The sequence below is a fragment of the Cucurbita pepo genome, chromosome 1, assembly GCF_057944985.1.
Source record: "Cucurbita pepo subsp. pepo isolate OVF chromosome 1, ASM5794498v1, whole genome shotgun sequence".
In the NCBI taxonomy this organism is placed as follows: domain Eukaryota; kingdom Viridiplantae; phylum Streptophyta; class Magnoliopsida; order Cucurbitales; family Cucurbitaceae; genus Cucurbita; species Cucurbita pepo.
Genome location: NC_141798.1, coordinates 20415662 through 20442120, shown reverse-complemented (window position 1 = coordinate 20442120; position 26459 = coordinate 20415662). Strand labels below are relative to the sequence as shown.

The window sequence follows — 26459 nt, the reverse complement described above, 5'->3', positions numbered from 1 at the left end:
ATTTATTTATTTATTTATTTATTTATTTATTTATTTATTTATTTATTTATTTATTTTCCTTTTCAAGTACCATCTATTTTAATATCAATAATTTAAAATTGATTTTCTCCGCTAAAAACTAATTGGGTCAAACCTTTGACCTTATATTTAATATTAGTTCTTATTATTTCCATCTCAGCTTATAAAAATAAAAATAAAATAAAATAAAATAAAATAAAACTTAGTGATAGTAATTTATTTATATGTGCATGTGTTTCTCCTTTCTTTCCCATTCTCTCTCTCTCTTTCCCGATGGCGGCCTTTATTTTGCCGCTGGTTATTGCAACTCTGGCTTTAGCAGCGACGTCGTTTGTCATCTTATCTGTGTTATACGACGCCGTTTCTTGCTACTGGTGGACTCCTAGACGCATCAAAGAAAAGATGGCTATGCAAGGTGTGGGTGGCCCCAAACCCCGCCCTTTCCTCGGCAACATCCTTGACGTCACCGCCCTCCTCTCCAAGTCCACCTCCCAAGACATGCCCTCCATCTCCCACGACCTCGTCCCCCGCCTCCTCCCGCACTATCTCGTCTGGACCGCCCAGTTCGGTATGTCCGAATTATTAAATTTACCGTAACCTATCAACTTTTTAAACCATATGTTTTTTTTTTTTTTTTTGTGAAGGGAAGAGATTTATATTTTGGAATGGGATTGAGCCAAGAATGTGTCTGGCTGAAACCGACTTGATCAAAGAGCTTTTGTCTAAACACAGCGCCGTTACCGGCAAGTCGTGGCTCCAACAACAAGGGTCCAACCACTTTATTGGTAGAGGTCTCTTAATGGCCAACGGCCAAAACTGGTTCCATCAACGACATGTCGTCGCTCCCGCCTTCCTCGGCAACCGTCTCAAGGTCCATTAACAATATGAATAAAACATCAAATTTAACGACACCCGACTCAACCTCTCTTCTTTTGTAGAGTTACGTAGGATACATGGTTGAATGCACGAGAGAAATGCTTATATCATTAGAAAACGAGGTCAAATTGGGACGAACCGAGTTAGAAATCGGCGAGTACATGACAAGAATCACGGCCGATATAATTTCCAAAACCGAGTTTGGAAGCAGCTACGAAAAGGGAAAACAAATCTTTCATTTACTTACAACTCTACAGAATCTCTGTGCTCAAGCTAGCCGCCACCTTTGCCTTCCTGGTAGCAGGTAAGCTTGAACAGTACATCCTGTATTGAATATAGCTCAACCGTAATTGATATATATATATATTTTTTTTTTATTAAACAGATTTTTTCCGAGTAAATATAACCGAGAAATAAAGGCATTAAAAGGGAAAGTGGAGGGATTGTTAATGGAGATCATAGAGAGCAGAAAGGAGTGTGTGGAGAATGGTAATGATTTATTAGGAATGTTGCTGAATGAGATGCAGAATAAACGAGACAATAAGGGTTTTAATTTGAATTTGCAAATAATAATGGATGAATGCAAGACCTTCTTCTTTGCCGGCCATGAAACCACAGCTCTCTTGCTCACTTGGACTGTCATGTTATTAGCCACCAACCCTTCTTGGCAACACAAGGTTCGAGCTGAAGTCATAGCCGTCTGCAACCGCCAAGCTCCCTCGCTCGACCATCTCCCTAAACTCTCCCTGGTACAGTCTTCCAACTTACTGTATATATTTAGTATTTAATTACAGTTTACCATAAGTATCATATTTTTGTTAATGCACAGTTGGGTATGGTTATAAATGAGTCCCTGAGACTATACCCACCTGCGAGCATTCTTCCAAGGATGGCGTTTGAGGATATAAAGCTCAGAGACTTAGAGATTCCAAAAGGGTTGGCGATATGGATCCCAGTGCTAGCCATTCACCACAGTGAGGAGCTATGGGGAAAGGACGCGAATGAGTTCAACCCTGAAAGATTTGGGAGCTCGAAGGCGTTCACGTCGGGTAGGTTCATACCGTTTGCTTTTGGACCGCGCAACTGCGTCGGGCAATCTTTCGCTGTCATGGAAACGAAGATCATATTGGCCATGCTCATCGCCAAGTTTTCCTTCACCATCTCCCAAAACTATCGCCATGCACCCGTGGTCGTGCTCACTATCAAACCTAAATATGGTGTTCAAGTTTGCTTGACCCCTTTGAATTAATTCACTTTTTTTTTTTTTTTTTTTTTGAAGAGACTTGGGAGAATCGAGCTTGGTCGGTTTGTAAGTATTATTATTATTATTATTATTATTATAAAATATAGTTTGTTAAGAAAAAAAAAAATAATTAAGGAATTAAAGATGTGAAATAATAAATAATAAATATGGGCCACCATATACAAAATAAAAAATTTCAACCGTCTCCCACCACTTCCATATTTTTTAAAACAAAATTAAAAAAAAAATATTTTTGAAAATAATTAGACGCATAATAAAGACAAATAATAGATATTATAATATATTTTTGAATGTTTTATATCTGACCGTTCAGTGTTTTTCAAGTGGGTTTAACCATCGTTACATATATTTTTATAAATAAAAAATATTTAAAAAAAAAGACCCTTTGACAATTTAATAAAAAAAATGAAGAAAAATAAAAAACGTAATTATGGTTGAAAATAATGAGAGTTTTGCCTTAAACGTGTTTGAAAGCCTCAAAAGATAATTCATTGCTAGTCAAAGTGGACCATCAATATATAATTAGATTTTATAAATCAATAATAAATTTAATAAAATAATTATTTATGTGAGATAATAAGATGTGAGTTAGGCCAATTATTGATGAATTTTGTAAAGAGGAGAAAGAGGATAAATTTATTATAGTTATAAAATAAGATGAGCAAAATTCTTTATATATCCATAATTTAAAATGATCAGTGTATAGAAATATATATATATATATAATATATAATTTATTGACTTTAAATCATAGAGAATTTAAATCCCATAAAATTAAAAAATATATATATGTTTTTTTTTTTTTTTAATGATAAGATCCATTATCTCCAATTTGCATGTATAGTAACATCCACCGCTAAATTTTTGGCTTTTTCTAATGAAATAAATTACCAACCACCACTTTTTTTTTTTTTTTAATTTTTTTCTTCGTTTAATTTAACTTTATAGGAACTAGGTAATGACGTGGATAATTCACTCATGTTATTAATGGGATAACCAATACATTATATTGCGTGACTTCATTTACTTTCCTAATCCAAATTAATATATTGATTTACGTTTTATACAATCTAAGTAATATTCTAAAGAATAAGTAATTATAAAAATAGGATATGTGTCCGTTAGGGTTTGATTAATGTCTCATTATTTACGATTCCCAACATCATTATCAAAGGACTAAAAAAGTTAAATGAATAGTTGTGTTTTATCTCTAAAAATACCTCTAAACTTTTAGTATTTTATTTTTAAAATATTCTTGAAGGTTGATTCTAAAAAAATCAATAAACACCCTTCAACTTTAAAAAATAAATAATAATAATAAAAATAAAAAAAAATAAAAGAATTGGAGAACCGAAAGAAACGATGGGTGAATGGAGAAACAATGGGTTGATGAAGAACTGGACAATCACTTTCTTCTGTTTTGCTGTGTATTTGGGGATTTCATGGAGGTAGAAAAACAGAAAGTGACCAAATGTGGAGTCCAAGTGTTCTTCAGCTCACCAAAAATCAACACTCACTCAGCTTCCCCATTAAGCAATCAATGGAAAATCGTTTGTTCGAGACACGGGATAGTCCCAACATTTTCTTGCGACATAACTACAGTATCTATTTGTCACTTTTAAAAGTAAATGTTATCTCCACAGACTGACACGTGTTCTTCAATACATTTTATTATTGTAATATAAAATATCAGCTTCCTAAATTTAAAATCATGAGAAATTTATCTGTAAGATTAACTAAACATTTTGTAAATATTAAAAAAAAATAATAATAATAGAAATAGAAATGTGGGGTTGCATGGACCTCCCAAACAAACGTGTACCTGGTCAAATCAAAGCAGTAAACTAGAGTCATCGGCCAAACCCAACCCAACAAGATTAAGAATTGAACCTAAATCACCATTTATGGAGGCCCAACCAGCCCATTCAATGTCAAGGGCTAGCCCATCAAGTTACCAATGGGTTCAGCTTTGGTTCTAACCAAGCCTAAGAAGTTACTATATTCGACCCAAATCAAGTGAGTTTGATTCAGCCATAAACAGAAAAGTGGTGTCTAATTTCAAAGCGTCTGTGCGTTTAATTAATAGTTATTGATACATCATCTCACAAAAATAGTAAATAATACATTACTTCAACAGCTTCCTGATGTTGCAAGGCCAATAGCATAGTTTCCAAACTTTTCTTCAAGGGAAAGAAATCTTTCCCTACACAAATCATATCACGAAAGAATGACCATAACTCGGTCCAAAAAGTTACTTACAATGCTCGTTCAGCCAAGAGATGATGTCGTCAAATACTTGGATTATAATTTCATCGGGCTCGCCCTCTAAAAGAGAATGGTATGCATCTTTATAAAGTTTTATACTCTTATCTGAACTGCTCGCTTTCTCGTACAACGCCTTGCTCACGGACGGGTCTGTTACGGTATCAGCCTCCCCATGCAGGATCAGTAATGGCAGGGAAACCTAGAAGACATCTCAATAAACTGATTTAGTTATCAAAGTTGTGTTTTCTGTACTTTTTACTAGAAACAACACGAATTTACAATAAAAGCCACAATGTATCTTTAAATGAATTAGATTCTTGAATGAAGATTAGAAACTATATTCCATTCTGTGATATGACAATATTTACTTTTTCAACAAAGAGAATAAGCATTTTATTGATGTGACGAACGTACAAGAGTGTCAAACAAAGGATTAAAAGGAATGTCCAACAACCACGGAGTAACAAAAAGGTTCTCCAACTGGTCAACAAAGCGAATAGGTTAGAAAAGCACTTAGATTTGAAGGGTCTATCTGTTTGATAAAAAAGAAACATGTTCAATGACTATCTGTGTTTCATGATTATTTAAAAAAGTAGAACAGAAATGAGAAACGAGAAACAAGAACATTATCAAACATGTCCAAAAGACGTAAAAATGATGACATCTTGTGTAAGTTGATCACAAGATTATACTTACTCGCTGAAAATATTTTTATTTCACTCAAGGAAAGCCTCAAAAGGATAAGGGATAAATATCCCTTATTGCCCATATAACCAGAGAAAGGAGATATGGTTGGACGTTGGAGATAGACTCTCTCCAGTACAGATAGGGTATCTGGTGGAAGATCCTCTCTGAACATAAAAACTAAGTGCCATGACAAGCAATTCTGCTCTAATGGTACATTAAACTAACATTAACCACTCGAGTAAACCTGTTATTTATCAAGTTCGTGACAATAAAACATCTTTTTTACCCATTTACTGAAACTTCTAGATCATACTAAATGTTTCAGCATCTATGACTGAACATAGTTATGTGAGAAAATAAATAAGTGGATTTCAGGAGGCTTAAGTACTAGGGTATGGTTCTTCCGGGTCGAGAATTTGATTTCAATGATTTGAATTTGGGAACAAAGAAGTTCTGCAACTATCACACATAGTTTATGTTGAGGATTGTTGGGAGGGAGTCCCACATTTGCTAATTTAGGGAATGATCATGGGTTTATAAGTAAGGAATGCATCTCCATTGGTGTAATGCCTTTTCGGGAAGCCCAAAGAAAAACCATGAGAGCTTATTCTCAAAGTGGACACTACCATTGTGGAGGTTCGTGATTCCTAACCGTTTATGTTCAGGTTACCTACAAATGTAGAAAGAAGAAAACAAGAGAAAAGAAAAGGACGGCCTCTTTATATAAGAAAAAATTATGGAACCAACAAGGTTTAAAGGCATCTTAGCTTGAACAGGATCTAATCTAAGATCTAATGTAGCCCTTGCTCCTCTACCTCCCCATTTTCTCCTTTCTAACGGAAGGTGAAAATTTCCAAGGTTAAACCCTTGGCATGACATGTATTACATGGGGTATCATGGATTGCCATTTGGAGGCATTCTTCCTTCTTTTTGGGGCTGCAATGGTTTTTATTCTTGGTAGGAAGGCATTTGATGACTTGAACCATTTGTTTTGGAGGTGCCAGTTTACTCGCTCAATTTGGAATGACTGGTTCTAGGTTTTCAGAGTCTGTTCGGCCCTGCTTCAACCTCCCTTTGGAAGAGGAGTGGAGTTTTATGGAGGGATGGTTTCTTTGTTGTTTTATGGAGCATCTAAATCCAGCTAAGTAACAAAGTCTTCAGGGGAGTGAAATACTATAGAGGAGTTCAGATACTTGGCTAGATTTATGCTTCACTTTGGACATTTGTGTCTAAATATTTTTGTAATTATGTTAGGTCTTGTTCTCTTAGATTAGAGCTATTTTCTTCTTTGTTGGGCTAGTCACAATTTAGTTCCTCTTGAGCTTCCTTTGATTGGCCTCTTTCTTGTTTTCAGGCCAATGTTGGTCTCTCACATTTTTTCATCTTCCTGTCAATAAAAGCTTGTTCAATTGAAAAAAAAAAAGAACTTCAACTGAATTGGGGTGCCCTCCCCAACCTTCTATAATTTCATATCATCAATGTTTTAAACAGGAAGAGAGATTCTGAGGAGTACCTGAAATCTATGTTTAAAAAAAAAAAACAAAATGAAAAACATGTTCGGTGAAGAACAGTTGAGAAAGATGTTAGGTAAAAAACATATCATAATTAAAAAGTTGAGTATAGCCTACTTCTTTCAATCTGCGTTCTATTTCTTGCGTAGTTCTCAACATTTCTACTGCAGTCTGCAAGCGTGGTTTATGCTGGTATGCAATGACATTATATGCTGTCTGCATCCATAGAAATACAAAATAATTAATAAATAAAACATACAAATATTTACTAACATTCGGATTAAGACTCAATTAAAAGTAGGGCGAACAAATCTCTATGAACTTCTAGATCAAAGACTAACAATAGAAGAGAATAGGTAAAATCGTTTTCACTCACTCAACCATGAACAAGCATGCATTTATTAAAATCCCCCCACCCGTATAAAAAGCCATGCACTTGTTATTTTTAATACCACCATTTTGTTCAAAAAGGGGCAAACCAGTTCTCTATGCTTCATGTCTCTAAAAGCTGCCTCAGCCAAATTTTTCTGTGGAACCAACTTGTACTTTGGAAGGAATTTAGCCACTCCGATCAATATCTGTGCTAGTGCCCATGGTGGAACCATATCATCTGCAATCTAGAGATAATTTTTTAGTTGATTGAGCCCTCGATAGCAAGGAAAGTGTTCCAAAAAAATCTTTTCAGAAAGATACCTTGCACATTGGCGCAACAAGAACTGCACCAGTCCATGAATGAGGTTGTTTTAGGTGTACCTTGAGAGCCACAGCTCCACCCAAAGACTGCCCAAAGAGAAAGCTTGGGAGAGCACTAAACTCCGGGTTCTCTGCCCTTGGAATCAAGTAAAGAAAATTCTAATAAAGGATTGTCATGAAAAACTTTGTAATTTATAATTTCTGTTCAGACATAATTAACATAAAACAAATATTTGGTACGTTAACACACCTTTCACTTTGGAGTAATGTTCAATGACATCATCTACAATTTTGTCAAAGCTTGGTATGAAGCCATGAAGACCTTCTGAAAGACCAAATCCTGGATAATCCATAGAAAAGACACCATACCCTGACAATGCTAACTTCCTTGCAATTCCTGAAATACAAATACCACAAAAAAGTCGATAACTACTATAATATACAAAACGAAAAACTATGCCATTTCTATTACTGGAAAGGAATCACATGCCTTCAAAGAAAAATGTGCAGGTGTCTCCATAGCCATGACAATAACACACCATTGCTTTTGGACGGACAGTCTCCGGAATCCAGCATTTTGAGAATATACTCAATCCTCTGGAGTTGACCTCATATGACTACCAAAAAGATTGATCATCTTAGCTTGGAAACAAAATTGCATAGACTTCCAAACTTCCATTAACATCTAAGCAAAGCACATGGCTCTTTTTATCTTTTCCTTTTTTGTAAACAAAATAAAGCTTCTGCTAATATTGATGAATTGCAAATGAACACGACAGAAGAAAGGCCTGGACAATATTTGCAAGAGAAAATAACAAAAGTGGCCCCATTCATCAGCGAAACACTAGGGCTGGCTGCTAGAAAGCCATGGCCGTGAAATGTAATGGGAAATCGCAAGAAGAAATGGCGATTGATTCATCATACTTCGTTTCAAATTTCCAAATTGGCGTGGTCTAGAAGCTTAAAGATTATACCATTTCAATAACTAGAATACAGTAGAATCATATTGCACAACTCTATTTTAGAGATTACCTCTTCCATCTTCAATCCGTCGCTTGGTGTCTGACAAAGAATAGCGATAAAAGTCAGTGAGATCCAATAGAAAATAAAACTCCCATACTTCAAAAATCAAACACAAATAACAGTGCATCGAATATCCAAAATCGACCTTCACCTAAATAACATACACGAGAAACCAGAATACCTTGAACAGTATATGATCGATTCCGAGCTGGATTTCTTTGAACGCCTCCCGCACTCGGCGTCTCGTCGACACGTCGTCCATGTTAGCATCGAGAAGTTTCAGCAACTCATCATTAACACCATGCAATTTCATTTTTGGCGCCATTACCGCCTTCCTGGAGCTGCTCTTTCCTCTCGAAGATCCCTTGTAGCTGTATTCTACACAATTTCGGTCAAAATCCGCAATACATTACATAAAAAAAGAATCAAGAAATCAAGAAATTCATCAAATGCTTTCTAAATTTTACGGGAGCGGGTATTCGCTATTGCTCTTGCTGTAATGGTAGGTCGCGTATGGAAAGTAAAGTGCTCGAGAGAAGATGGCGAGGGTCGCACTGCCATGTGGAGTTCTCGTGGTTGGCTTTCAGAAATTGTTTAATCATAGTCAAATAGAAAGTCAAAGCCAGCTTAGTTTAAGTTATTTACTTCTTTAATTTAAATAATTTGCTGTTTACCGCTGCAATTCGGAAGTTTGTTTATGGTTTTTTTTTTTTTTTTTTCCTTCTATTTTTTTTACTGTACTATTAAAATTATATTAGCCAGTTTTTCTAAATTTAAATAATAAAGTTTTATTTTTCGGTATTTTTATTTTTATTTTCACTCGTCTAGATTTATATAAGTAGAAGTATTTTTCGACAAATTTTCTGCATTTTTAAAGACATTTGTTCTAATTATCTAACGCTATATATATATATATATATAAATTGATCCTATTTTATTTTTATTTTATTCGTTACAATTTTTGAAATAGTCTAATTCAAACTTTGAAAGGTCAAAATTTTAAGCTAAATATTTTATTGTTTTATTTTTTAATTTTGTATAACTTTTCTAGATCTAAGTAAAAGTTGAAATAGTCTAATTCAAAGTAACTTTGAAGTACCAAAATTTTGAGCTAAATTTTATTATTTTATTTTTTTGGGTTCGTGTAACTTTTCGAGATATTCGAAATAGTCTAATTCAAACTTTGAGGGGTCAAAATTCGAGATATTAGCGCTAGAAAGTGGCTTGTTATGCCCTTCCATCTAAAAGTAGTTGTAACTAAACGAACAGTGAAAAGATGTTGAAAATGAGTCATTGGTGCTCCGAGTAAGAGAAAATAATAAGATAGAAATGAGAAAGGAGAAACAAAATTTGGGCATTTGATCATCTCCAAGCAAGATTCGGGCATGGCCTCATAAAGTTTTAACATCATTCCAAGGAGGCATAAGTTTGTTGGTATTGCCGGTGATAATAAGGAAGAGTTTATATTTAGAAATATAGAACTCATACAATATGTAATGAATCGTTTCGGTTAAGCTCATGAAGCATACATTTTGTGTGCTCTCTTTTCGCAATTTCCCAACTTTGAATGATGAACGGGTCATGTACGTTAATGTTCACATATCCGATGTCGGGATACAAATTCACCATATTAATTTCTCAATACGTAAAAAAGTGTAGCACCTCCAAATGATTATTAATATTGACAGATATCAAGCCTTTTATTTACAAGGGAAGAGAATTGATCATCTTAGCCATAGCCATAGCGCCTATAGATCAATCCGATCAGCTCCTATTTCTATCTTCAAGAAACGGATGCATTCCTGCTGCAACATTTCCCCTCCTCGCACTGGATCAAAACTACACTTGTAGAAACTGAAGACAAAAAAGAAAAATGAAAATTAACAAGAAATAACTATATTTCATTTTCTTTTCTAAACTCGGATCTCTAAAATTTTCTGTGTAATTTATTATTTTACGATTTAACCCCCTACTTCCGAACATTTTATCTTACAAAATATTATATAAGCCGATAGGGAAAACGAACCGAAAGACGTGTCATCAAGTTAAATGATCATGCTTTTCTTTTTAATGTAAAGTCCAAGGATTAAGAACCAAAAGTATCATAAACAGCAAATTCCAAATGCCATTAATTGTGACTTGAACCTAATTATTTTTCAAAAAAAAAAAAAAGCTTCTTTGTAGAATAATGATCTGTAAAAAGAAATTACTAGCATTGAACACAAGAGAATTCACATATACTCATATGCACCTAGCCATCGACGAGTAGCTGTTAAGTTGTATCTGGGAAAGCAAGGTTTCAAATCATTTTGTGCATTAGTATGAGCAGCAGCAAGGGAAACAGTAACATGTTTTCATTGCAATCGCTTACCTCCCATCCATGCCAACAACAATGATAGTGTTTTGAGATCCAAATGCTGCAATATACTGTGTCGCCTCAGGCAAATGGAACTGAGCAAACGACCATTCTGAACTGAAGTATCTTGGTAAAACCCCTGAAAATTTTTGGTGAAGGATTAGTTAAAGATTTCTTGAGTCCAGAAAACTTCAATTAATCACTAATATGAAAGAAGTTTTGGCCCCTGTTCCCAAAACCCAAACAAGAAGGAGAGTTTTCTTTTGTTTCCTTGTTTCCTCCATTATTGTTCTATTTAAAATATGAGATAAGCAGAGACTGGAAAGAAACCAATCTTGCTATAATATTAAGATTCATGATATAAAGTACTTTAATCATAACCATTCAAAATCCCCAATACAACTGATAGATGAACTATCTTACCTCTCATGAATGATAATGATGAACTAGGGTTTGAACCAGTATTCAAAGGAACAAGAGTATCAAGTGCATTAGAAGAATTTTGCTGGAACAGTGTTTTCCCCTGAATTACATTTGTATCAGAAGATGAACCTGCGCCAACAACTCTCACTCGAAGACTGAAAACATGAACCGTGCCTTTATCACTTGCTGCTGCCAACCATTGGACATTTGGCGAGAGAGCAAGACTGAAGATTTCTGCTCTATCCATTCCTCTTCGTACCTAAACGGAAGAATATGCAATGAGATACATAAAAGAGAGCACTAAAACCCATTAAAAAAAGTGACACTACAAGGGCAAATGAAGCCATTCCGCAATCCTAAACCCCATGAATCTTACTCTATTGTAATGTGCACAGCATAAAAGAAAGGTATTCTCAGTCATTAAATTTTTTGCTTCGTATTAGATGAAGATATATATATATATACATATTTCATACTGTAAAGAAAAATAATGACACTAACTACGAAGCTTAGATTTAAACTCTATTTTCATTGTGTAAAGGACCAATAATCATGGGATTGCATGTATTATGTCTTCTCCTTTGCTCACTATCAAGATCATGTCCAACATAAACAACCACGTGTTTGTCCGGTGATCCAAGATGGCTAATTGTGAGCTCAATTTGAAGTCATGGGTTAGACTGTGGTGTTCACCTATTTAAAGTATTAAGCAAAATATTCTACAAATTTTCTGCTGTCAAATAATAAACGGTGATGCAACTGTGCGGTGCATTGAGGTGCACAAGAGCCAGCCCCTACATCAGCTTTTCAGTTAAAAGAATCACATCCCATGTGTGTGTGACTTTCATTTGGAACCATACTCAGAGCAGAAAACTTAAATTTAGGGACTAGCAGTACAATACCTCTTGCAAGAGCATTCCATCCAATGTATTGAAAATTCTTATCAAAGTACCCTTAGTGCTAGCAGTTGCAAGAAGTAGACCATCCATTGTCAACGTCATGCATGCAATATGAGAATCATGAGCATTAAATAACTTCGTCATATTTAGCCCAAAGTGCTCGACGTGGACCTGTCCACGTTGAACTCCAGGACATGCCAGCACAAATGTATTTACATGGTGGGAAAGGCAACATAGGCCTCTCGGATTTGTAACAGTTTCAATCTGATGAAGAAGTTTGACATCCATCAGCGTGTACACATATATTTTATGCTCGAGGACAACAATAAAGTGTTCACGCTTCAGTTTTACAGCTCGAATCTCAGACCTAAATGAAAATTCACCAATGCATTGACTTTTATAATCATCCCATATCAAAACTTTGTTTGGTGGATATTGAGAATTACTTCCACTGCCCACAAGTGCCAAAATGTTGCACCGAAACAGCATCTCAACAATTTTAAATCCACCAATGCCCAATTCACGTCTAAATGTTTCCTTGAAAGGATCACAGTTGTAAATACGAAATCCGCAGCTTGTACCAGCAGCAAAGCAACTATAATCTTGATTCCAGAACACTGAATGTAGTTCTAGCTCACTCTTTCCATTTTGTTCTTTTTGGTCAATAGATCCGGAAGCTCCAATTTCTGAGGATTCCTGAGTACTCGCCATTTCTGGTTTAAGTACTCCTCGAAATGTTCTAACAGCCAAGCTTGACCAAAAAGAGGGATATAGTCCTTCACTACCTGCAGCTATTTATATTAGTTCATTTATGTGCAGTATGGAATAAAAAGAAGTATATGCCTACCAGTAGAGATCAGACAATGGCAACATTACAGACTGACGTATTAGCATAAGATTGACCACGCTGTACTTGTACAAACATTTGACATGTATTAGCAATGGTAAAGTCACGTTGCAAATAGCAACTCTTTTTCCGATCGAATCAACGTATTTGACAATGTTTACTTCATGAGAACTAGTTAATGTTTTTGTTGAATTAAATGTTTAGTCAGTTACATTCAGCACCTTGCGCAAATTAGTTGATTATAGAAACTAGTTTTTCCTAGAACTTTCCACTATCGAATTCATCGGCTCACGACATAATCTTGTAGCAGTACATGGAATGATGCAGTTACACATATAATCTTTGCAACGATTATGCTTCGTCAATTTTGCATTAACTCAAGACAGCTTAAAGTGATGAAATCTACCAAAATGAAATCTGACGAAATTTTGTTATAAATGAAAATTTACATTCTCGTTTATCTTATTCTCCTAAACCAGCCATAACAAAATGCCATCAGAACTAAAACAGTAGAATGATCGGGCAATTATATTATGAGAATTCCATCTAGCAACTTCCCGTTGATGCTTTATATTCATCAACTTCCTCCTTGATTCCAACAGTGTTACCGCTACGTTAAAACAGGGCACATAATTGGGGGAAAAACTGAAAGAAAAGTCCACTGATACAGTAGATTCGCAATACGAAGGGAACAGAATGACAATGGGTAGTAAAATCAAATTAAATAAAATGGATGAGTTGCCAGAATTGCAGATGATCAAAATCTCAGCAATCTCGAATCAAATTATACGTGATTGGAAATCATAGTCGTAATTTCAAGAACATCAAAGAATACCTCTATTCCTTCTAAGCTCACGACGATCTATCCTTTGTCTGCTCTCTCCGGCCCTCCCGTCCTCTCGGACTCAAACCGCAGATACGCGCAGTCACCTCCACGGAGTTTTTACCTTCTTGTTTATTTATTTCTGTTTTTTGTTTGAAATTTTGTATATATTCGTTGAATTTTTTCCAAACTAATAAATGTTTAGACCCTTTTTTTTTTTTTTTTAGTATAATGAAAATAATAGACTTGTTTTTTAGATAAAATTTAAGGGTTTGGAGATAATTAATGGGAAGATTTTTCTTTTTATTTTTTAAAACTATATTAAAGTTTCTAACATTTTAATATTTTAAAATATATACGCGAAAGATAATACGTAAAAAAATCGATACACATCAACGAAGGTGATAATATATTAAATTATAATTAAATATTTTATTATTTAAACTAAAGATGTCCATTCTTTTAGTGGTTTAATCATAAAATAAAAAATATATTTCAACAATTTTATATTTAGTGTCTTCTCTAAAATTTTCATAGAAAAATACGTGACCTAAGAAAAATATATTAAAAAGACTCGGGGTTAGTCTATTGAATAGACTTTGCTCTTATGAGCAGTTTAAAACAAGTAACGTGGTAATGTCGCTTAAAGTTAAATGTTTGGTTTCGAGCAATCTTAGTTTGAATCTCGAGAGCATGGAGCGTTACATTGTAGCTTTTAATCATATAAACATGTTTTTCAAGCTATTCAAACCTTAGCGTAAACCTATGCATCGCTATACTAACGAAATATTTCACTTATTGATTGAAACAATATAATTTGATTAGTCGACTTACGCTCAATAATATACATATATATCGTATTGTCTAGACTCCCCCACAATATATATATATATATATATATATATAGAGAGCATGTTACTCATAAAATTATACTTACTCGAAATTAAATTAAAAACTAAAATACTCGACTTTGAATCATCAAATTAAGAAAATACTTCTCATATTGATTAAATAATATACTTTAATCACTCGACTTAAATTAAAAAATAAAATTAAAATAACATAATTTTAGAAATTTTTAAAACGATAATTCAATTAATGACATGCATTTCACAAAAAAAAATTAAATTTATCCTGAGATTCTATCAAGTCCTATCAATTTGAACCATAAATTTAAAAGGTAAATAAGTGTTAGCAAATTTTACATTTATTTAATTTATATTAATTTTAGTAAAAGAATCATACACTCGTTAATTTTAATTAAATATAATATCACACAGATTTTTTTTAAACAAGGCATAAATTAATCATTAGATAAATTTACCAAAATTCACATTTCATCGTAAAATTCGCGATTTTAAAGTGAAATTTGATTTTACTCCCAATTTGATTATTCGGTGGTGGGCTTTTTACGGGGCATGCTTCTGGGCCTTTCCAAAATGGCGGTTTGCTCCTTCGTCCTCTGCTCATATATATACACAGTATGAATTAGGGTTTTGGGACACGGAGGAGTCGGCGAGGTCAAGTTTGAGCAGAGAGAGTCCAAGCAACGTACTCTCGCGATGGGTAGAAGTACGATTTTCTTTTCCATTTCTTCATCTAATATCTTCTTCCATCTTCCTCTTCGATGATTAATTTATTTGTCCCTCGTAATTTCTGGTTTATATTCGACGCAAAATCGAACTGTTGGAAATGGGTGGACCTTCGTCTGTTCCTCTTTGAAGATGTTGTGCTTTAGCCTTTCTATGATTATTTTTTAAAAAATATAAATCATTGGTCTTGATGCATGTAATTTGTTCTATATTTTCAATATTAAAGAATTTTAGGATGTTACAAGCAGAAAGGCCAACTAATATTGATTTTACATTCGATTCTTAAGATGTAATCTGTTCAATCTCACAAAAAAAATATTATCATAGTGTAGTTGGCATCTATGTAAGGCAGACTCTCAAGTACGTAAACCCTGCACTGGAATGGGGTTTTTCTGAACCCTTGGAGGAATATTGTTTCTATTTTTTATAATCGCTCTTTAGTTGCAATTGTGTATTATTTAATAGGTGCTTTTGCTCGCTGGAAAATGTTTGTCGTTGATTGTAAGAATATGAAAGTTATGAAAATTGATGTGTGCGTAGCAAGGCTCATCGTGCTCTTTTGAGTTGATGGTCTCTCTCAACTTGTATGCGGGCATCATTATTTTTCCGGACAAGTCACAGCCCTGAATAATTTTTTCTATTGGCTCATTTTTATTATAATTTGATCATCACAATTCTTGCTGGCTATATTGTGCGTAGAAGATTGTTGCCTGATATTCATTAATTTTCATTTTTTTGTAGGACCTGCAAGGTGTTACCGGCAAATTAAAAACAAGCCTTATCCAAAATCCAGGTTCTGTCGTGGTGTTCCTGACCCTAAGATCAGGATCTATGATGTTGGAATGAAAAAGAAGGGTGTGGATGAATTTCCATTCTGTGTTCATCTAGTGAGTTGGGAGAAAGAAAATGTGTCTAGCGAGGCATTGGAAGCTGCTAGGATTGCCTGCAATAAGTACATGTCTAAGTTTGCTGGGAAGGATGCATTCCACTTGAGGGTCAGGGTGCACCCTTTCCATGTTCTGCGAATTAACAAGATGCTTTCATGTGCTGGGGCTGATAGGCTCCAGACTGGTATGAGAGGTGCTTTTGGCAAACCACTAGGAACTTGTGCAAGAGTGGCCATTGGGCAGGTTCTTCTTTCAGTTCGCTGCAAGGATAACAACAGCCAGCATGCACAGGAGGCCCTACGACGTGCTAAGTTCAAATTCCCTGGTCGTCAGAAGATCATTGTCAGTAGGAAGTGGTATGAATTTTTGCATTCCCCCCCTCTCTCTCTCCGTAGCCAAACGAGATGTGTTTTTGTTGCTTGTGGAGCAATTTTTGAATGTTTCCTTAACTGAATTACAAAATCTTCAAATTTCCAGGGGATTCACAAAGTTCAGCCGGGCCGAATATCTGGCTTATAAGGCAGAGAACAAAATTGTGCCGGATGGTGTCAATGCCAAGGTTAGCTATATTGCATTCATCCATATGCTTGCTATCCTGTTGTTTGGACGTCGGGTTAGCTATGTCTATGAGTATGCTACTTCTTTTGTGAAAATTATAATTGCATGGAATTAAAGTCTTTTTACATTAAAAAGCATATGATCAGCTAACTGGGTCGTAGAATCATGTTTGTCGTAGCACGTCTTGTGATATTTTCTTTGGTTCTTCATCCCGATGAAACGCCATAATATATGGTCAATATGTTTATTTTTGAGTTGTTAACTGATGGAGTTGCAACTGGGCTTTGCTTGCAGCTTCTTGGATGCCATGGACCCTTAGCAAACCGTCAACCTGGAAGAGCTTTTCTACCTCAAGCTGTCTAAGCGCAGCTACTTGTTTCGTTTTTAGGTGTTTTTGTTTTCTTTTTTGACGCTTGGAACAAAACTATATTATCATGTTGTGTCTGTATTAACTCACTAGTCTGGCTGTTATATTGCTTAAAAATGTTGGAGATACCAAGGAAAGCTAAAATGACCTTTTCTTTTCCCTCTTTTTCTCTTTCTGCTGAACTTTCATAGAAGCTATTGTTACCATTTCAATCTTGATGAATCGAAGGTAAGAAAAATGGTTCCAACGAGTTTATTTCATTACTAGGATGAAGGTTTCAGTGAAGTGTAATGTATTTTCAACATCATCATACTAGTTCCACTTTCATTTTATGCAAATTTTACCATTTTTATTGAATGAAACATTAAGGTTATTTCTTTTTAGTCCTATTAAATGTTTAAATTTAGTCTTATCGCAGATAAGTTTATTACTAATTTCTTAAATCATAGTATAAGGGTAGATAGAATATGAACATATGAAGTTCATAATTATTTTTTTAAAAAGAGAAGTTAGGGCCATGAGACCAATTTTTAGGAATTGTGAGATTAAAATGTTATTTTAACCACACTAATCAACAACAATCCAAATAAATTTTCTACAATTTAACGTTATAAATTATTTTCTTGGTACTTTACTAATTTATTATTATTATTATTATTTTTTTAATAGGCAAACATCGTGTTTGGGCTATTGAGTTATGGTCGGCCTCTTCAATAACCGGTCCGATTTTTTCTTCCTCTTCTCTTATGTCCAGCTTTTCTTGGACACAACATCACTACTACCGGCGTTGTGTGAATTTCTCCGAATTCTTCCTTCATGCTCTCCAAAATCTCAAAACCCTCTCGAAGGGTTGTCGAGGGTCTTCTCGCTCTCAGGCTCAGACTCCATTTCAGTCATCATCCGATCACCTCCTCCAATGCCCGCCCTCCCTTCTCCCCTCATATTCGAGATCCAATCATCAGAAATTCCTCCTCCTCTGCCTCCTCGTCTCCATCGAAATTCCCTTCAAAACCCATTTCTTCAAATCTTGGTTTGTCCCAAATCCTCTATACTCCCAAACTCCCCGCCGGAAATTCTTCTTTAGCTACTAATTTCAATGCCTACCGTTCTGCTTCTAGGTTTAGATTGTTCTCTGGTAAGACTCCGGGTTTCGGAGGTCAAATCAATGGAAATTTCGTTAAGAAGGTCCTTGATAAGCCCGCTGCGGCTGTTAGCTCCGCATTTTCTCGGTATCGGGAAGCCATAGGGCTGCAAATTGAGGCTATCTTCAGGAGAAACTATCTAGTTCTTCTCGGGTTTGGAGCAGTTCTTGTTTGTGCATTGCTTTGGAGGATTATGTTCGGTATTGCCAACACCTTTATTGGGTTCTCTGAAGGCATGGCCAAGTATGGATTTCTCGCTTTATCTTCAGCTATCGTTGCTTTTGCTGTGAGTTTTCTCTATGATCTCTTCGCCCCATGTTGCCTTAATTTTGTTTGCTTGCCTTGCCCGTAGAGATGAGATTAAGATCACAAATTATTGAAAGGCTTTAGCATTCTTATATTTGTTATTGTTTTGTGCTCTGTAGAGATCTAGGTTTGTGAAAATTGAATCTTAAGAGTCCATTATTTTGATTTGAAGGGTCTGTATCTGCGGTCTAGATTGACAATCAATCCTGATAGAGTTTATAGGATGGCGATGAGAAAGCTGAATACGTCAGCAGGAATTCTTGAGGTTATGGGTGCCCCTCTTTCAGGATCAGACTTGAGAGCCTATGTGATGTCTGGAGGTGGGTTAACTCTGAAGAACTTCACGCCAAATCGTAGGAGCAAGCGATGCTTTCTTATCTTTCCCATTAGAGGTTCCGAAAGGAAGGGTCTTGTCAGCGTTGAAGTCAAAAAGAAGAAGGGCCAGGTTTGCTTTTTTACCTTGCAACTTCCCTATATGTTTTCTTCATGAATCACGAATAGCTACATATTATTCTCTTTTAAGCTTTCCGTTCCACGGTTTACCCTCATTGTTATAAACACGTCTACTAGGGAGAGGTTTTCACACTTATAAAGAATGCTTCGTTCTCCTCTTCAACCGATGTGGGATCTCATGATCCACCCCCCTTGGAGCCCAATGTCCTCGCTGATACATCGCCCCGGGTCTGACTCTAATACCATTTGTAACCACCCATGTCCACCACTAGCAGATATTGTTCTTTTTGGACTTTCCTTCGAGGATTTCCCCTTAAGGTTTTAAAACGAGTATGCTAGGAAGAGGTTTCCACACCCTTATAAGGAATGCTTCGTTCTCCCCTCCAACCGATTGATGTGGGATGATCTTATCGGTTGAAGAGAAGAACGGATAACCACCATGGGTTTGACCTAGTAGTCAATAAGAGTCGAGTAAAAAATAAAGAGTTTAGAGGGAATGAGTTCAAGCGATGATGATTCCTTACCTAGAATTTATTATCCTACGAGTTAGCTTGACAACTAAATGTAGTAGGTAAATGGTTGTCCCGTGAGAATAGCCAAAGTGCATGCAAGCTTACATAGACACTCACAAATATTCCAAAACCACCCTTTTTATTAGGCAATTCAGTTTGATGTTGTATCCATAAGAAGAGCGATTTTACTCATTTTAATATATGGTCTTCTTCTTATCTACAGTATGATATGAAGCTACTAGCAGTCGACATTCCAATGGCATCGGGTCCCGACCAGCGACTATACCTGATTGGAAACGAAGAAGAGTACAAAATAGGTGGTGGATTAATATCAGAACTAAGGGACCCTGTTGTAAAAGCAATGGCAGCTACCAAGGAATTTGATGATCTTGATCAAATTGAGGAAAAGGAGGATGCCGAGAGAGAACGTCGAGAGGCAGAGAGAAAGCAGCAAGAGGAGACCGAAAAACTCGAGAAAAGTCGATGAAATCTTTCGTTCTCTTCAGATTTTGCCACGTAGTTTGTGTTCCCATTGTGTTTTTTTGTAGCAATTCTTCAGGTGTTCTTCAAAGAGCTTGTGCAAGGTTTCCTTTGAATACGAAAGTCCTCAAAAGGTTCATACCTGCTAAGTAAGTTAGTTGAATAAAGCTTGCAATGTCTTTCTTTCATGTTTATGCACCTATTCTTTTGCCTCTCATTTTCACTACTTTAATCCAAAATAGTATTTATCAGCTTTTTTTTAATATTTTTTTAACATCAAGAAAATTCGAATATTTATTCATTTATTGGTCGAAAATATCTATTTTTTTTTTTTTTAATAAAACTCATTTTAAGTTTAAAAATTATCTCATTAAGATGGTATTAAAATGATTTTGAAATTACACTCGAAATTATTAAATATAAAATTAAAAATTTTAAGAAATTACTAAATACAAAATTAAATATTTAAAAATCTATTAGAATATTAAATAGACTCAGAATAATAAATTTAAAGATTAGTCTTAGACACAGACTAATAAATTTAAAGACTTTAAAAATTAATTAAATGTTATTGGACTAAATAAACAGAAAATTGACTTAATAAACAAAAAGTTAATAATAAGAGAATTATATTAAAATAAATACATTAAGGAAGGAGAAAAAGGATGGTAACAAAATTCTCCCGCCAGTTCTTAGTATATAAGAGATTTTACATTACCTAAAGCCGTATTTGAAACATCAGCTCTCTAACAGATTTGTGCCCAAAATTTTTTTGAGGAATCTCAAATTTTGGATTCAATGGAAGGAAGTTATGTTATGATCGGTGCAGTTGTATTCATGTTCATCCGATCGTGACATGTGGAAGTTGATCTCTGTTCTGATCCATTGCCGCAAAAATTGGCTTGTCCTCCTCGATAATTTTCCCTCTGCTCTGACGTTCTTCTTTCTCCTTCAACCAACGCACGTCGGCCTTAATTAGACCGCCATTTCTCTAAATTTTCGTTTTCTTTTTCGTCCTCTTCCTTCTCCTGACGCTGATTCTCCTGAGATTTCAGCATCGGCTTCAATGACGAGTTGTACAAGATGCTGAATCAACGCTATCCCGAGGTAAAAATGTTTTGTCCATGCTTATATGGAGAAGGAAATTATATTTATTCGATTCAACCTAAAATTCGCGAATATGTCAATTCTTTTGCGCTCATTGTTTGTGTTGATTGATTACAAACCATTTGTGTTATTTTTTTTGTGTTTTTGTTCTCTCTGATTCTTTATCCTTTGTAGAATGTCTGCATCTTACATTTTCTTCTGAAGTGAAATGGAATCCTATGTTTTGATGCTGTGCGGCTATGGTTGTCCTTGTATTTGGATTCCGCAGTTTTTTTCTGAAAAATTCGACGAGAGATCGTTTTTGGTAATACTTGAGGGATGAATTTTCGAAGTTGGTTTTAGGATTGTGATTGAATAGTTTGTAGGAACTAATGTATTGAGGTTGAAATCTCTATTCGTGATTTTGAAAGATAATTCTAACGAATGTTTTAATTTGATTTTTATCCCCTAAAGAACAGGACTGTGTTATTAACAGTGTCTGAATCATCCTTTTTCACGAATGTTGTATTGATTATTGTTGTCCTATATCTTTGTTTCCATGAAAGGAAAAAAAAAAAAGTTCACATAGAAGTCATTTCTTATGGTGATAACATATTAAAAAAAATTTAAATTAGACTGAGAATCGAGAAACATTTCCCTTATGGAGGATAGTTTTCTTAAATAAGTTATCAAATATATATGTTTCAAATGTGCGCATTAGAGTCAAATTGAGCTGATGACCTTTCTAAAGGAAGAAAGTTCAAAACAGTTGAACTAAAGAAAAAAAGAATAATAATATTAAGAAACAACAAGGGAGGCATTACATCGTCCTCTTGTCACCTTCCCTTTACATGGCTTAAGGTCATGGTCCATAAAAATATTTGTATGATGTGACTTAACACTCCCCTGTTTAAACCGATGAGAAAAAAGAATTGGCATGTAACTTAGCTACTGGATGTTTCCATGTGTTAGGATTTCATGGTCTTGCACTTGATACCTATGTTAATTTCTTTTTGATTTGTGCTTGGAAAAGACATAGTTTGCTTGAGTTTGAATTTTGAAGGCACGTTATCTCACTTGCGAGGTCAATTTACCAATAACAAATTTCGTCCCATTTTAGTGCAAAAATAGATCGCATATGAGTAGAAACCTACCTGTACCCTCCTCATCTTATCTTAAGAATTCTTATCCTATGGGGTTGGAATAAAAATAACAATTGCACAAAGCAAAAGGAAAAAGAAGTTCAAAATAGTGTTTCGTGAAACTTGAACACAGTGTAAGAATTTTTCTTCAAGTTTCAAGTGCTACTAATTGCATCCTGCAGGCTCCATTGGAAAATGAATTAATATCTAATCCTGCATGTACTTTTGACTGATACATATCCTGCAACTTAACAGGTATCCTGTTTGGAAACAACCTTAATTTTTCATTTCAATGGGAAACTGCTGGACTAAGGTAAGCCTGGCTGGAAGTTCATCTCTTTTCCTTGGTCGTATGTTTTCAGGGTCTTGTATTGGATTTCTGTTGTATGCTCTCTGCTTTATTTTGTTTGCTAGCCCTGAAGTTTCTGACCGTCCTTTGTATATTTTGTTTTTATTCATCAAGTTCTTGGGTCACCTTGGGTCCATATAAGACATAATCAAGTGGAGGTTTGAAAGAAATAACACTTAGCTTCTGTGGATTCTTACTCGTTCAGAATCATGCAAGTCCACTAAATTTTCAGAGGATCAAAATTTCCCTCTTTAATTATCATATCTGAACTCTCTTTTTCTTAAAGATTTTTTAACAAATCTACTTTAAAGAGATTTATTCTGAAATTCTTATATGAAGTTCCACTTCCTTGTTCGCCGATAGTCAAGGTTGATTTATTCGACTTTCCCTTCATTTACATGATGTCAACGTTAAGTGTTGGAGTGTTACTGTTCAAGTTTTGGCAATCATCCTTGATACCCATAGTCTGAAAATTTCTTGAACGTGGTCCTCTTCTGATCATGAGATGCATGATTAGACCATAGTTTTTAATTTCTTTGTCATATCTTTAACGGTATGAAATTGTAAACCGTGTTGTTTCAACCTGCTCAAATAAATTCTGTCTTCTAAGTGAGTTACATCCACACTTGGCATTCTGTAGGTTTTCAGTAGTGATCAAGAAGACTATGCTGAAGTCCAGAATGTTGATAGCAAAAACGTACATCTCATTGGATCGATGGAGAAGTGGGAGGCGAAGCTTTTGGAAGCGACCAGAGATGGCAAGATTGTAAGTTTCTCCCTATATACTATTTCTTCAATGTGAGGATGACGAATGAATTTCTAGTCCACTCATTCATTTTTAAAACCTAGATCCTGTTCAAGTAAGGTGGTCTAGTCCTCTTATTTTTTGTGTTTGGCATTTAACAAATTCAGGATGTTTTTTCTTTATATAAGTGAATCGTGAAGAAAAATATACAGAGTTCTTTTACCTTAAAACTATGGAACAGGTCATTGCGAATTTCAGTGCATCATGGAGTAGACCTTGTAAGTCCATGACGCCAGCATATTGTGAGCTTGCTGATAAGTATACTTCCATGGTGTTTTTGGCCATTGATGTCGATGAGCTAGCTGTAAGTAAAAACACGTTTTGGTTGCCCTTCGTTTATTTATATAAATTCGTGTTTTTAGAGGCGTTGAAGATGAGTATGAATCTAGCTCCCTAGTCCTAATTTAAACTAATAAGGGTCTAGCACTTTATTGTTTTCTATTTGCGAATTGATTGGAAATTTCTTGGACTGATCTCAGGAGCTCAGTAAATCATGGGATATCAAAGCCACTCCAACATTCGTGTTCTTTAAAGATGGTCGCCAAGTAGATAAATTAGTAGGAGCTGACAAGTCAGATCTGCAACAGAAGATAACTGCAATGGATGAATCGGTAATGAAATCTCAGAGTTGATAACTTTTTCTTCCTCATCTATTATCATACATAATACATTCATGCATAGAAGTCTAAAAGCACAAAAAGATAAAAGAGGAAATCTTTTCGGCTTTATTATCACATGTCAGTGTGAAATTTATTCATACTCGAGGTTTAAATCAATCTTTATGGTTCCTTGCTTGCAAGAGAACACAATGTACTTTTATCAAATGCAATGCAATTTGAAGCACTTACCAAACTATAATTGTTGCCTTATTGTTCAATCACAAGAATTTTAAAGCTTATTGTAGCATATAAAAAATATGCCCCTCCCCTTGTTTAGTTACATCCTGTTGAAGCAGCAACTTTTACAAGCAAACCAAAGAGCAGAGATGGTTTGGAGAAAAAGGGACCCTGATTAGTATCGAAAAGCTAAAGGATCAACGGGTCAAGTTTTACTACAATTACTTAAAATGCGTTTGGTTTCGGATAGCTATCCCTTTATCATGGCTTCTTATTGCTATGATTTTATCATTCGATCGTACATTATTCTTATATACACTCGTTTCACTTTACCAGCACCCGTTCTACGCCTCCGGTTGGACCTGACCTTGGAAGCATGGCGGCCAGCGTCGAATCCGTTCACGACGGAGGTTAGAAGTGCGATGGCTTCTAAATTCGTTTTAAGATTAAACAAATCTATATTTAGACCGTTTAGTTCTACGCAAATTTTAGAATCAAAACTGAGGAACTGAGTGAAAACTACTTAGGTTTTGGGTACTTCGTGGAGGGACTCGTGTGATAGGCTATTTTGCGGTGGAATTCCCTTTTGATGACAGCAGTGGTGGGAGGGTGTTGGGTTCCCCGATAGTCCAAATTCTACGTCATAAGCATCCCCAAACTCGGATAAGTCTGGTGGTACTCCCTACACATTTTACCAAAAAAAAAAAAGCAAACGCTAACCATCATAATTAAAATGATTAACTCGTTAATAATAGCCTAATCCTCTTGCTCTTACCCTTTGAGAAGCGAGGAATATTGAGATTAGACTCAATATGTAGGGAGAGGGGCAATGACAGGGAAAGGAGCAAAAATTCGATTGGGCCACGTGGACAACAAAAATTCCTGTATTCCTATAAATTGAATGTTGAGCATGGGTTGATGGTATCATGGTAATGAGCATTATGGTATTGCTTTTAAAAGAGGAGAATTAGTAGACACTAGAGAGATAGATTCGGACAGTGAATAAATGAATTGACTATTTAATTTGAAAAAAGAGACTCAACAATTTTTTGGATTGAATGGAGAGAAAAGATTCAACATCGAGTGTTTAACCAAGACCACAAAATAGTTTGGTTAAAGGGTGTCCCTTTAAAATTGGTGGTCACCGCTGAATGGAATGAAAGAGATTTATTATGGATTATAGGATGAGGGAAAAGGGAAAGAGAAGTGTAGGGAAGTAAATTGGGGCATTTAGAGAGGGAGCTGGTGGCAATGGCAAGCCCACGTTTGGATGTCTCCCTCCATTACACGTTTGGGTGTAACCCTCAAACATGGATCAATCCCTCTCTCTCTCTCTCTCTCTCTCTCTCTCTCTCTCTCTCTACGAAACTACAATTATTTTGCTCATTTGGCTATGAAGTAGCGATAAAGTTTCCACTTTTTGAACAAAAATGGGTCTCTTCCATCTAACCCATTATCCCACTTTTCATGAACCTAATTATTGAAGATCTGTTTTTATTTGAAATTATAGGTCTTTCGTCTATTATATATATATATATATATATATATATATATATATATATATATTACAAAACTAAAGGATTCAGTTTTATAATTAATAGATTTTTTAAATTTTATAAAAATGTTGAATGTCTTATATATAAGACACAAAATTGAATAAGTTTATAAATTTATCTGACACAAAAGAGAAATTTATAATTTAGCTATTAGATTATAAATTTAGGAGTAAATTTAGTTGATAAATTGGTTTATCTAGTTTGTTAGATTTAACATGTAGATCCGTTAGTTAGTTCTAACAATCACTTTTTTCTTAGAAAGGTGGGAAACACATTATTAAAGTTACATATTTTTTTTTAGTTTAATAATTACAAAGATGGAAATGTTAGGAATGAACGGGACAAAATGTTAGGAATGGACGGAGAAATCTCTCATTCTATTCAATAATAAAATTGGCTATTATATAGCATTACAGAATCAAATAGGATATTACTAAATTACTCAATCTAATCCAAATAACCAACCAAATCTAATCTAATCCAAATAACTAAATCTAATCTAATTATACGTTAGACTTTTAGAAGGATAATCTTATTATATTTATTTTGTGGTGTTCGAATTGATTTCAATAATAAAAGTTTAATTAAACAGTAGAATGGTGGCTAAAAATTAAATAATTATATTTATAACATTAATAATAGATATGCATAAATAGAGTAAATTTGGTAGGGAGATATGAATTAAATATATTGTTTAAAAGGT

At 34.9% G+C, this 26459-nt stretch overlaps 6 protein-coding genes across 13 annotated transcripts; 4 read left to right on the top strand and 2 right to left on the bottom strand.

The window, feature by feature from the left end:
- The first annotated feature begins 246 nt into the window (after positions 1-246).
- LOC111794342 (cytokinin hydroxylase) lies at positions 247-2157 on the top strand. Its single transcript, XM_087124254.1, has 5 exons — positions 247-586; positions 663-889; positions 957-1198; positions 1280-1643; positions 1724-2157. The coding sequence occupies exons 1-5, from the start codon at positions 292-294 to the stop codon at positions 2141-2143; spliced, it is 1548 nt and encodes a 515-aa protein (XP_086980380.1). The 5' UTR covers positions 247-291; the 3' UTR covers positions 2144-2157.
- A 2035-nt stretch (positions 2158-4192) lies between these two features.
- On the bottom strand, positions 4193-8963 carry LOC111794334 (caffeoylshikimate esterase). Of its 3 annotated transcripts, none has more exons than XM_087117437.1 (9): positions 8805-8963; positions 8519-8715; positions 8347-8376; positions 7805-7931; positions 7565-7711; positions 7315-7445; positions 7074-7238; positions 6739-6837; positions 4193-4622 (listed from the first exon to the last, which is right to left on the bottom strand). In XM_087117437.1, exons 1-9 carry the CDS (start codon positions 8896-8898, stop codon positions 4410-4412), a joined length of 1203 nt encoding a protein of 400 aa, XP_086973563.1. In that variant the 5' UTR covers positions 8899-8963; the 3' UTR covers positions 4193-4409. The 3 variants fall into 3 exon arrangements, with proteins under 3 accessions (XP_086973563.1, XP_086973567.1, XP_023532059.2); XM_087117441.1 differs by having other exon boundaries at positions 8519-8708; positions 8805-8932; XM_023676291.2 differs by lacking the exon at positions 8805-8963 and having other exon boundaries at positions 7101-7238.
- Positions 8964-9905: 942 nt separating this feature from the next.
- Positions 9906-13835, bottom strand: LOC111794314 (autophagy-related protein 18c). 2 transcript variants are annotated; one of them, XM_023676278.2, is made up of 5 exons: positions 13698-13835; positions 12019-12806; positions 11117-11375; positions 10709-10832; positions 9906-10191 (listed from the first exon to the last, which is right to left on the bottom strand). In XM_023676278.2, exons 2-5 carry the CDS (start codon positions 12724-12726, stop codon positions 10086-10088), a joined length of 1197 nt encoding a protein of 398 aa, XP_023532046.1. In that variant the 5' UTR covers positions 12727-12806; positions 13698-13835; the 3' UTR covers positions 9906-10085. The 2 variants fall into 2 exon arrangements, with proteins under 2 accessions (XP_023532046.1, XP_023532044.1); XM_023676276.2 differs by having other exon boundaries at positions 12019-12800.
- A 1264-nt stretch (positions 13836-15099) lies between these two features.
- Positions 15100-17248, top strand: LOC111811063 (large ribosomal subunit protein uL16). The gene is made up of 4 exons (XM_023697818.2): positions 15100-15257; positions 16019-16520; positions 16642-16723; positions 17017-17248. Exons 1-4 carry the CDS (start codon positions 15248-15250, stop codon positions 17083-17085), a joined length of 663 nt encoding a protein of 220 aa, XP_023553586.1. The 5' UTR covers positions 15100-15247; the 3' UTR covers positions 17086-17248.
- Positions 17249-17751: 503 nt separating this feature from the next.
- LOC111811213 (uncharacterized) lies at positions 17752-20170 on the top strand. Of its 2 annotated transcripts, none has more exons than XM_087128304.1 (3): positions 17752-18474; positions 18751-18982; positions 19726-20170. In XM_087128304.1, exons 1-3 carry the CDS (start codon positions 17906-17908, stop codon positions 19987-19989), a joined length of 1065 nt encoding a protein of 354 aa, XP_086984430.1. In that variant the 5' UTR covers positions 17752-17905; the 3' UTR covers positions 19990-20170. The 2 variants fall into 2 exon arrangements, with proteins under 2 accessions (XP_086984430.1, XP_023553771.1); XM_023698003.2 differs by having other exon boundaries at positions 17758-18517; positions 18710-18982.
- A 447-nt stretch (positions 20171-20617) lies between these two features.
- On the top strand, positions 20618-25697 carry LOC111810741 (thioredoxin H9). Of its 4 annotated transcripts, XR_015411491.1 has the most exons (7): positions 20623-21089; positions 22466-22523; positions 23200-23325; positions 23546-23668; positions 23844-23975; positions 24537-24617; positions 24728-25694. XR_015411491.1 is itself a non-coding variant. In XM_087116791.1 (6 exons), the coding sequence occupies exons 2-6, from the start codon at positions 22503-22505 to the stop codon at positions 24373-24375; spliced, it is 477 nt and encodes a 158-aa protein (XP_086972917.1). In that variant the 5' UTR covers positions 20618-21089; positions 22466-22502; the 3' UTR covers positions 24376-24392. The 4 variants fall into 4 exon arrangements, 3 of the variants coding, with proteins under 3 accessions (XP_086972917.1, XP_023553289.1, XP_086972925.1); XM_087116791.1 differs by lacking the exons at positions 24537-24617; positions 24728-25694 and adding an exon at positions 24301-24392 and having other exon boundaries at positions 20618-21089; XM_023697521.2 differs by having other exon boundaries at positions 24537-25697.
- Positions 25698-26459: the final 762 nt, after the last annotated feature.

Excerpts from the sequence above, each read along its gene's own strand:
- LOC111794314 (XM_023676278.2), bottom strand. The coding sequence starts at position 12,726 with ATGGCGAGTACTCAGGAATCCTCAGAAATTGGAGCTTCCGGATCTATT. Across the intron at positions 10,833-11,116 it reads ATCATTATCATTCATGAGAG|GGGTTTTACCAAGATACTTC; the intron begins GTAAGATAGTTC and ends AAAAATTTTCAG. Across the intron at positions 10,192-10,708 it reads GTTGTTGGCATGGATGGGAG|TTTCTACAAGTGTAGTTTTG; the intron begins GTAAGCGATTGC and ends TTTTGTCTTCAG.
- LOC111794334 (XM_087117437.1), bottom strand. The coding sequence starts at position 8,898 with ATGGCAGTGCGACCCTCGCCATCTTCTCTCGAGCACTTTACTTTCCAT. Across the intron at positions 7,932-8,346 it reads ACGGATTGAAGATGGAAGAG|TCATATGAGGTCAACTCCAG; the intron begins GTAATCTCTAAA and ends TCTTTTTGGTAG. Across the intron at positions 7,446-7,564 it reads ACATTACTCCAAAGTGAAAG|AGAACCCGGAGTTTAGTGCT; the intron begins GTGTGTTAACGT and ends TTCCAAGGGCAG.
- LOC111811213 (XM_023698003.2), top strand. The coding sequence starts at position 17,906 with ATGCTCTCCAAAATCTCAAAACCCTCTCGAAGGGTTGTCGAGGGTCTT. Across the intron at positions 18,518-18,709 it reads CAGCTATCGTTGCTTTTGCT|GGTCTGTATCTGCGGTCTAG; the intron begins GTGAGTTTTCTC and ends TTTGATTTGAAG. Across the intron at positions 18,983-19,725 it reads TCAAAAAGAAGAAGGGCCAG|TATGATATGAAGCTACTAGC; the intron begins GTTTGCTTTTTT and ends TCTTATCTACAG.
- LOC111810741 (XM_087116791.1), top strand. The coding sequence starts at position 22,503 with ATGGGAAACTGCTGGACTAAG. Across the intron at positions 23,669-23,843 it reads TTGATGTCGATGAGCTAGCT|GAGCTCAGTAAATCATGGGA; the intron begins GTAAGTAAAAAC and ends GACTGATCTCAG. Across the intron at positions 23,976-24,300 it reads TAACTGCAATGGATGAATCG|TTACATCCTGTTGAAGCAGC; the intron begins GTAATGAAATCT and ends CCCCTTGTTTAG.
- LOC111794342 (XM_087124254.1), top strand. The coding sequence starts at position 292 with ATGGCGGCCTTTATTTTGCCGCTGGTTATTGCAACTCTGGCTTTAGCA. Across the intron at positions 890-956 it reads TCCTCGGCAACCGTCTCAAG|AGTTACGTAGGATACATGGT; the intron begins GTCCATTAACAA and ends CTTCTTTTGTAG. Across the intron at positions 1,644-1,723 it reads ATCTCCCTAAACTCTCCCTG|TTGGGTATGGTTATAAATGA; the intron begins GTACAGTCTTCC and ends GTTAATGCACAG.
- LOC111811063 (XM_023697818.2), top strand. Across the intron at positions 16,521-16,641 it reads ATCATTGTCAGTAGGAAGTG|GGGATTCACAAAGTTCAGCC; the intron begins GTATGAATTTTT and ends TCAAATTTCCAG. Across the intron at positions 16,724-17,016 it reads CGGATGGTGTCAATGCCAAG|CTTCTTGGATGCCATGGACC; the intron begins GTTAGCTATATT and ends CTTTGCTTGCAG.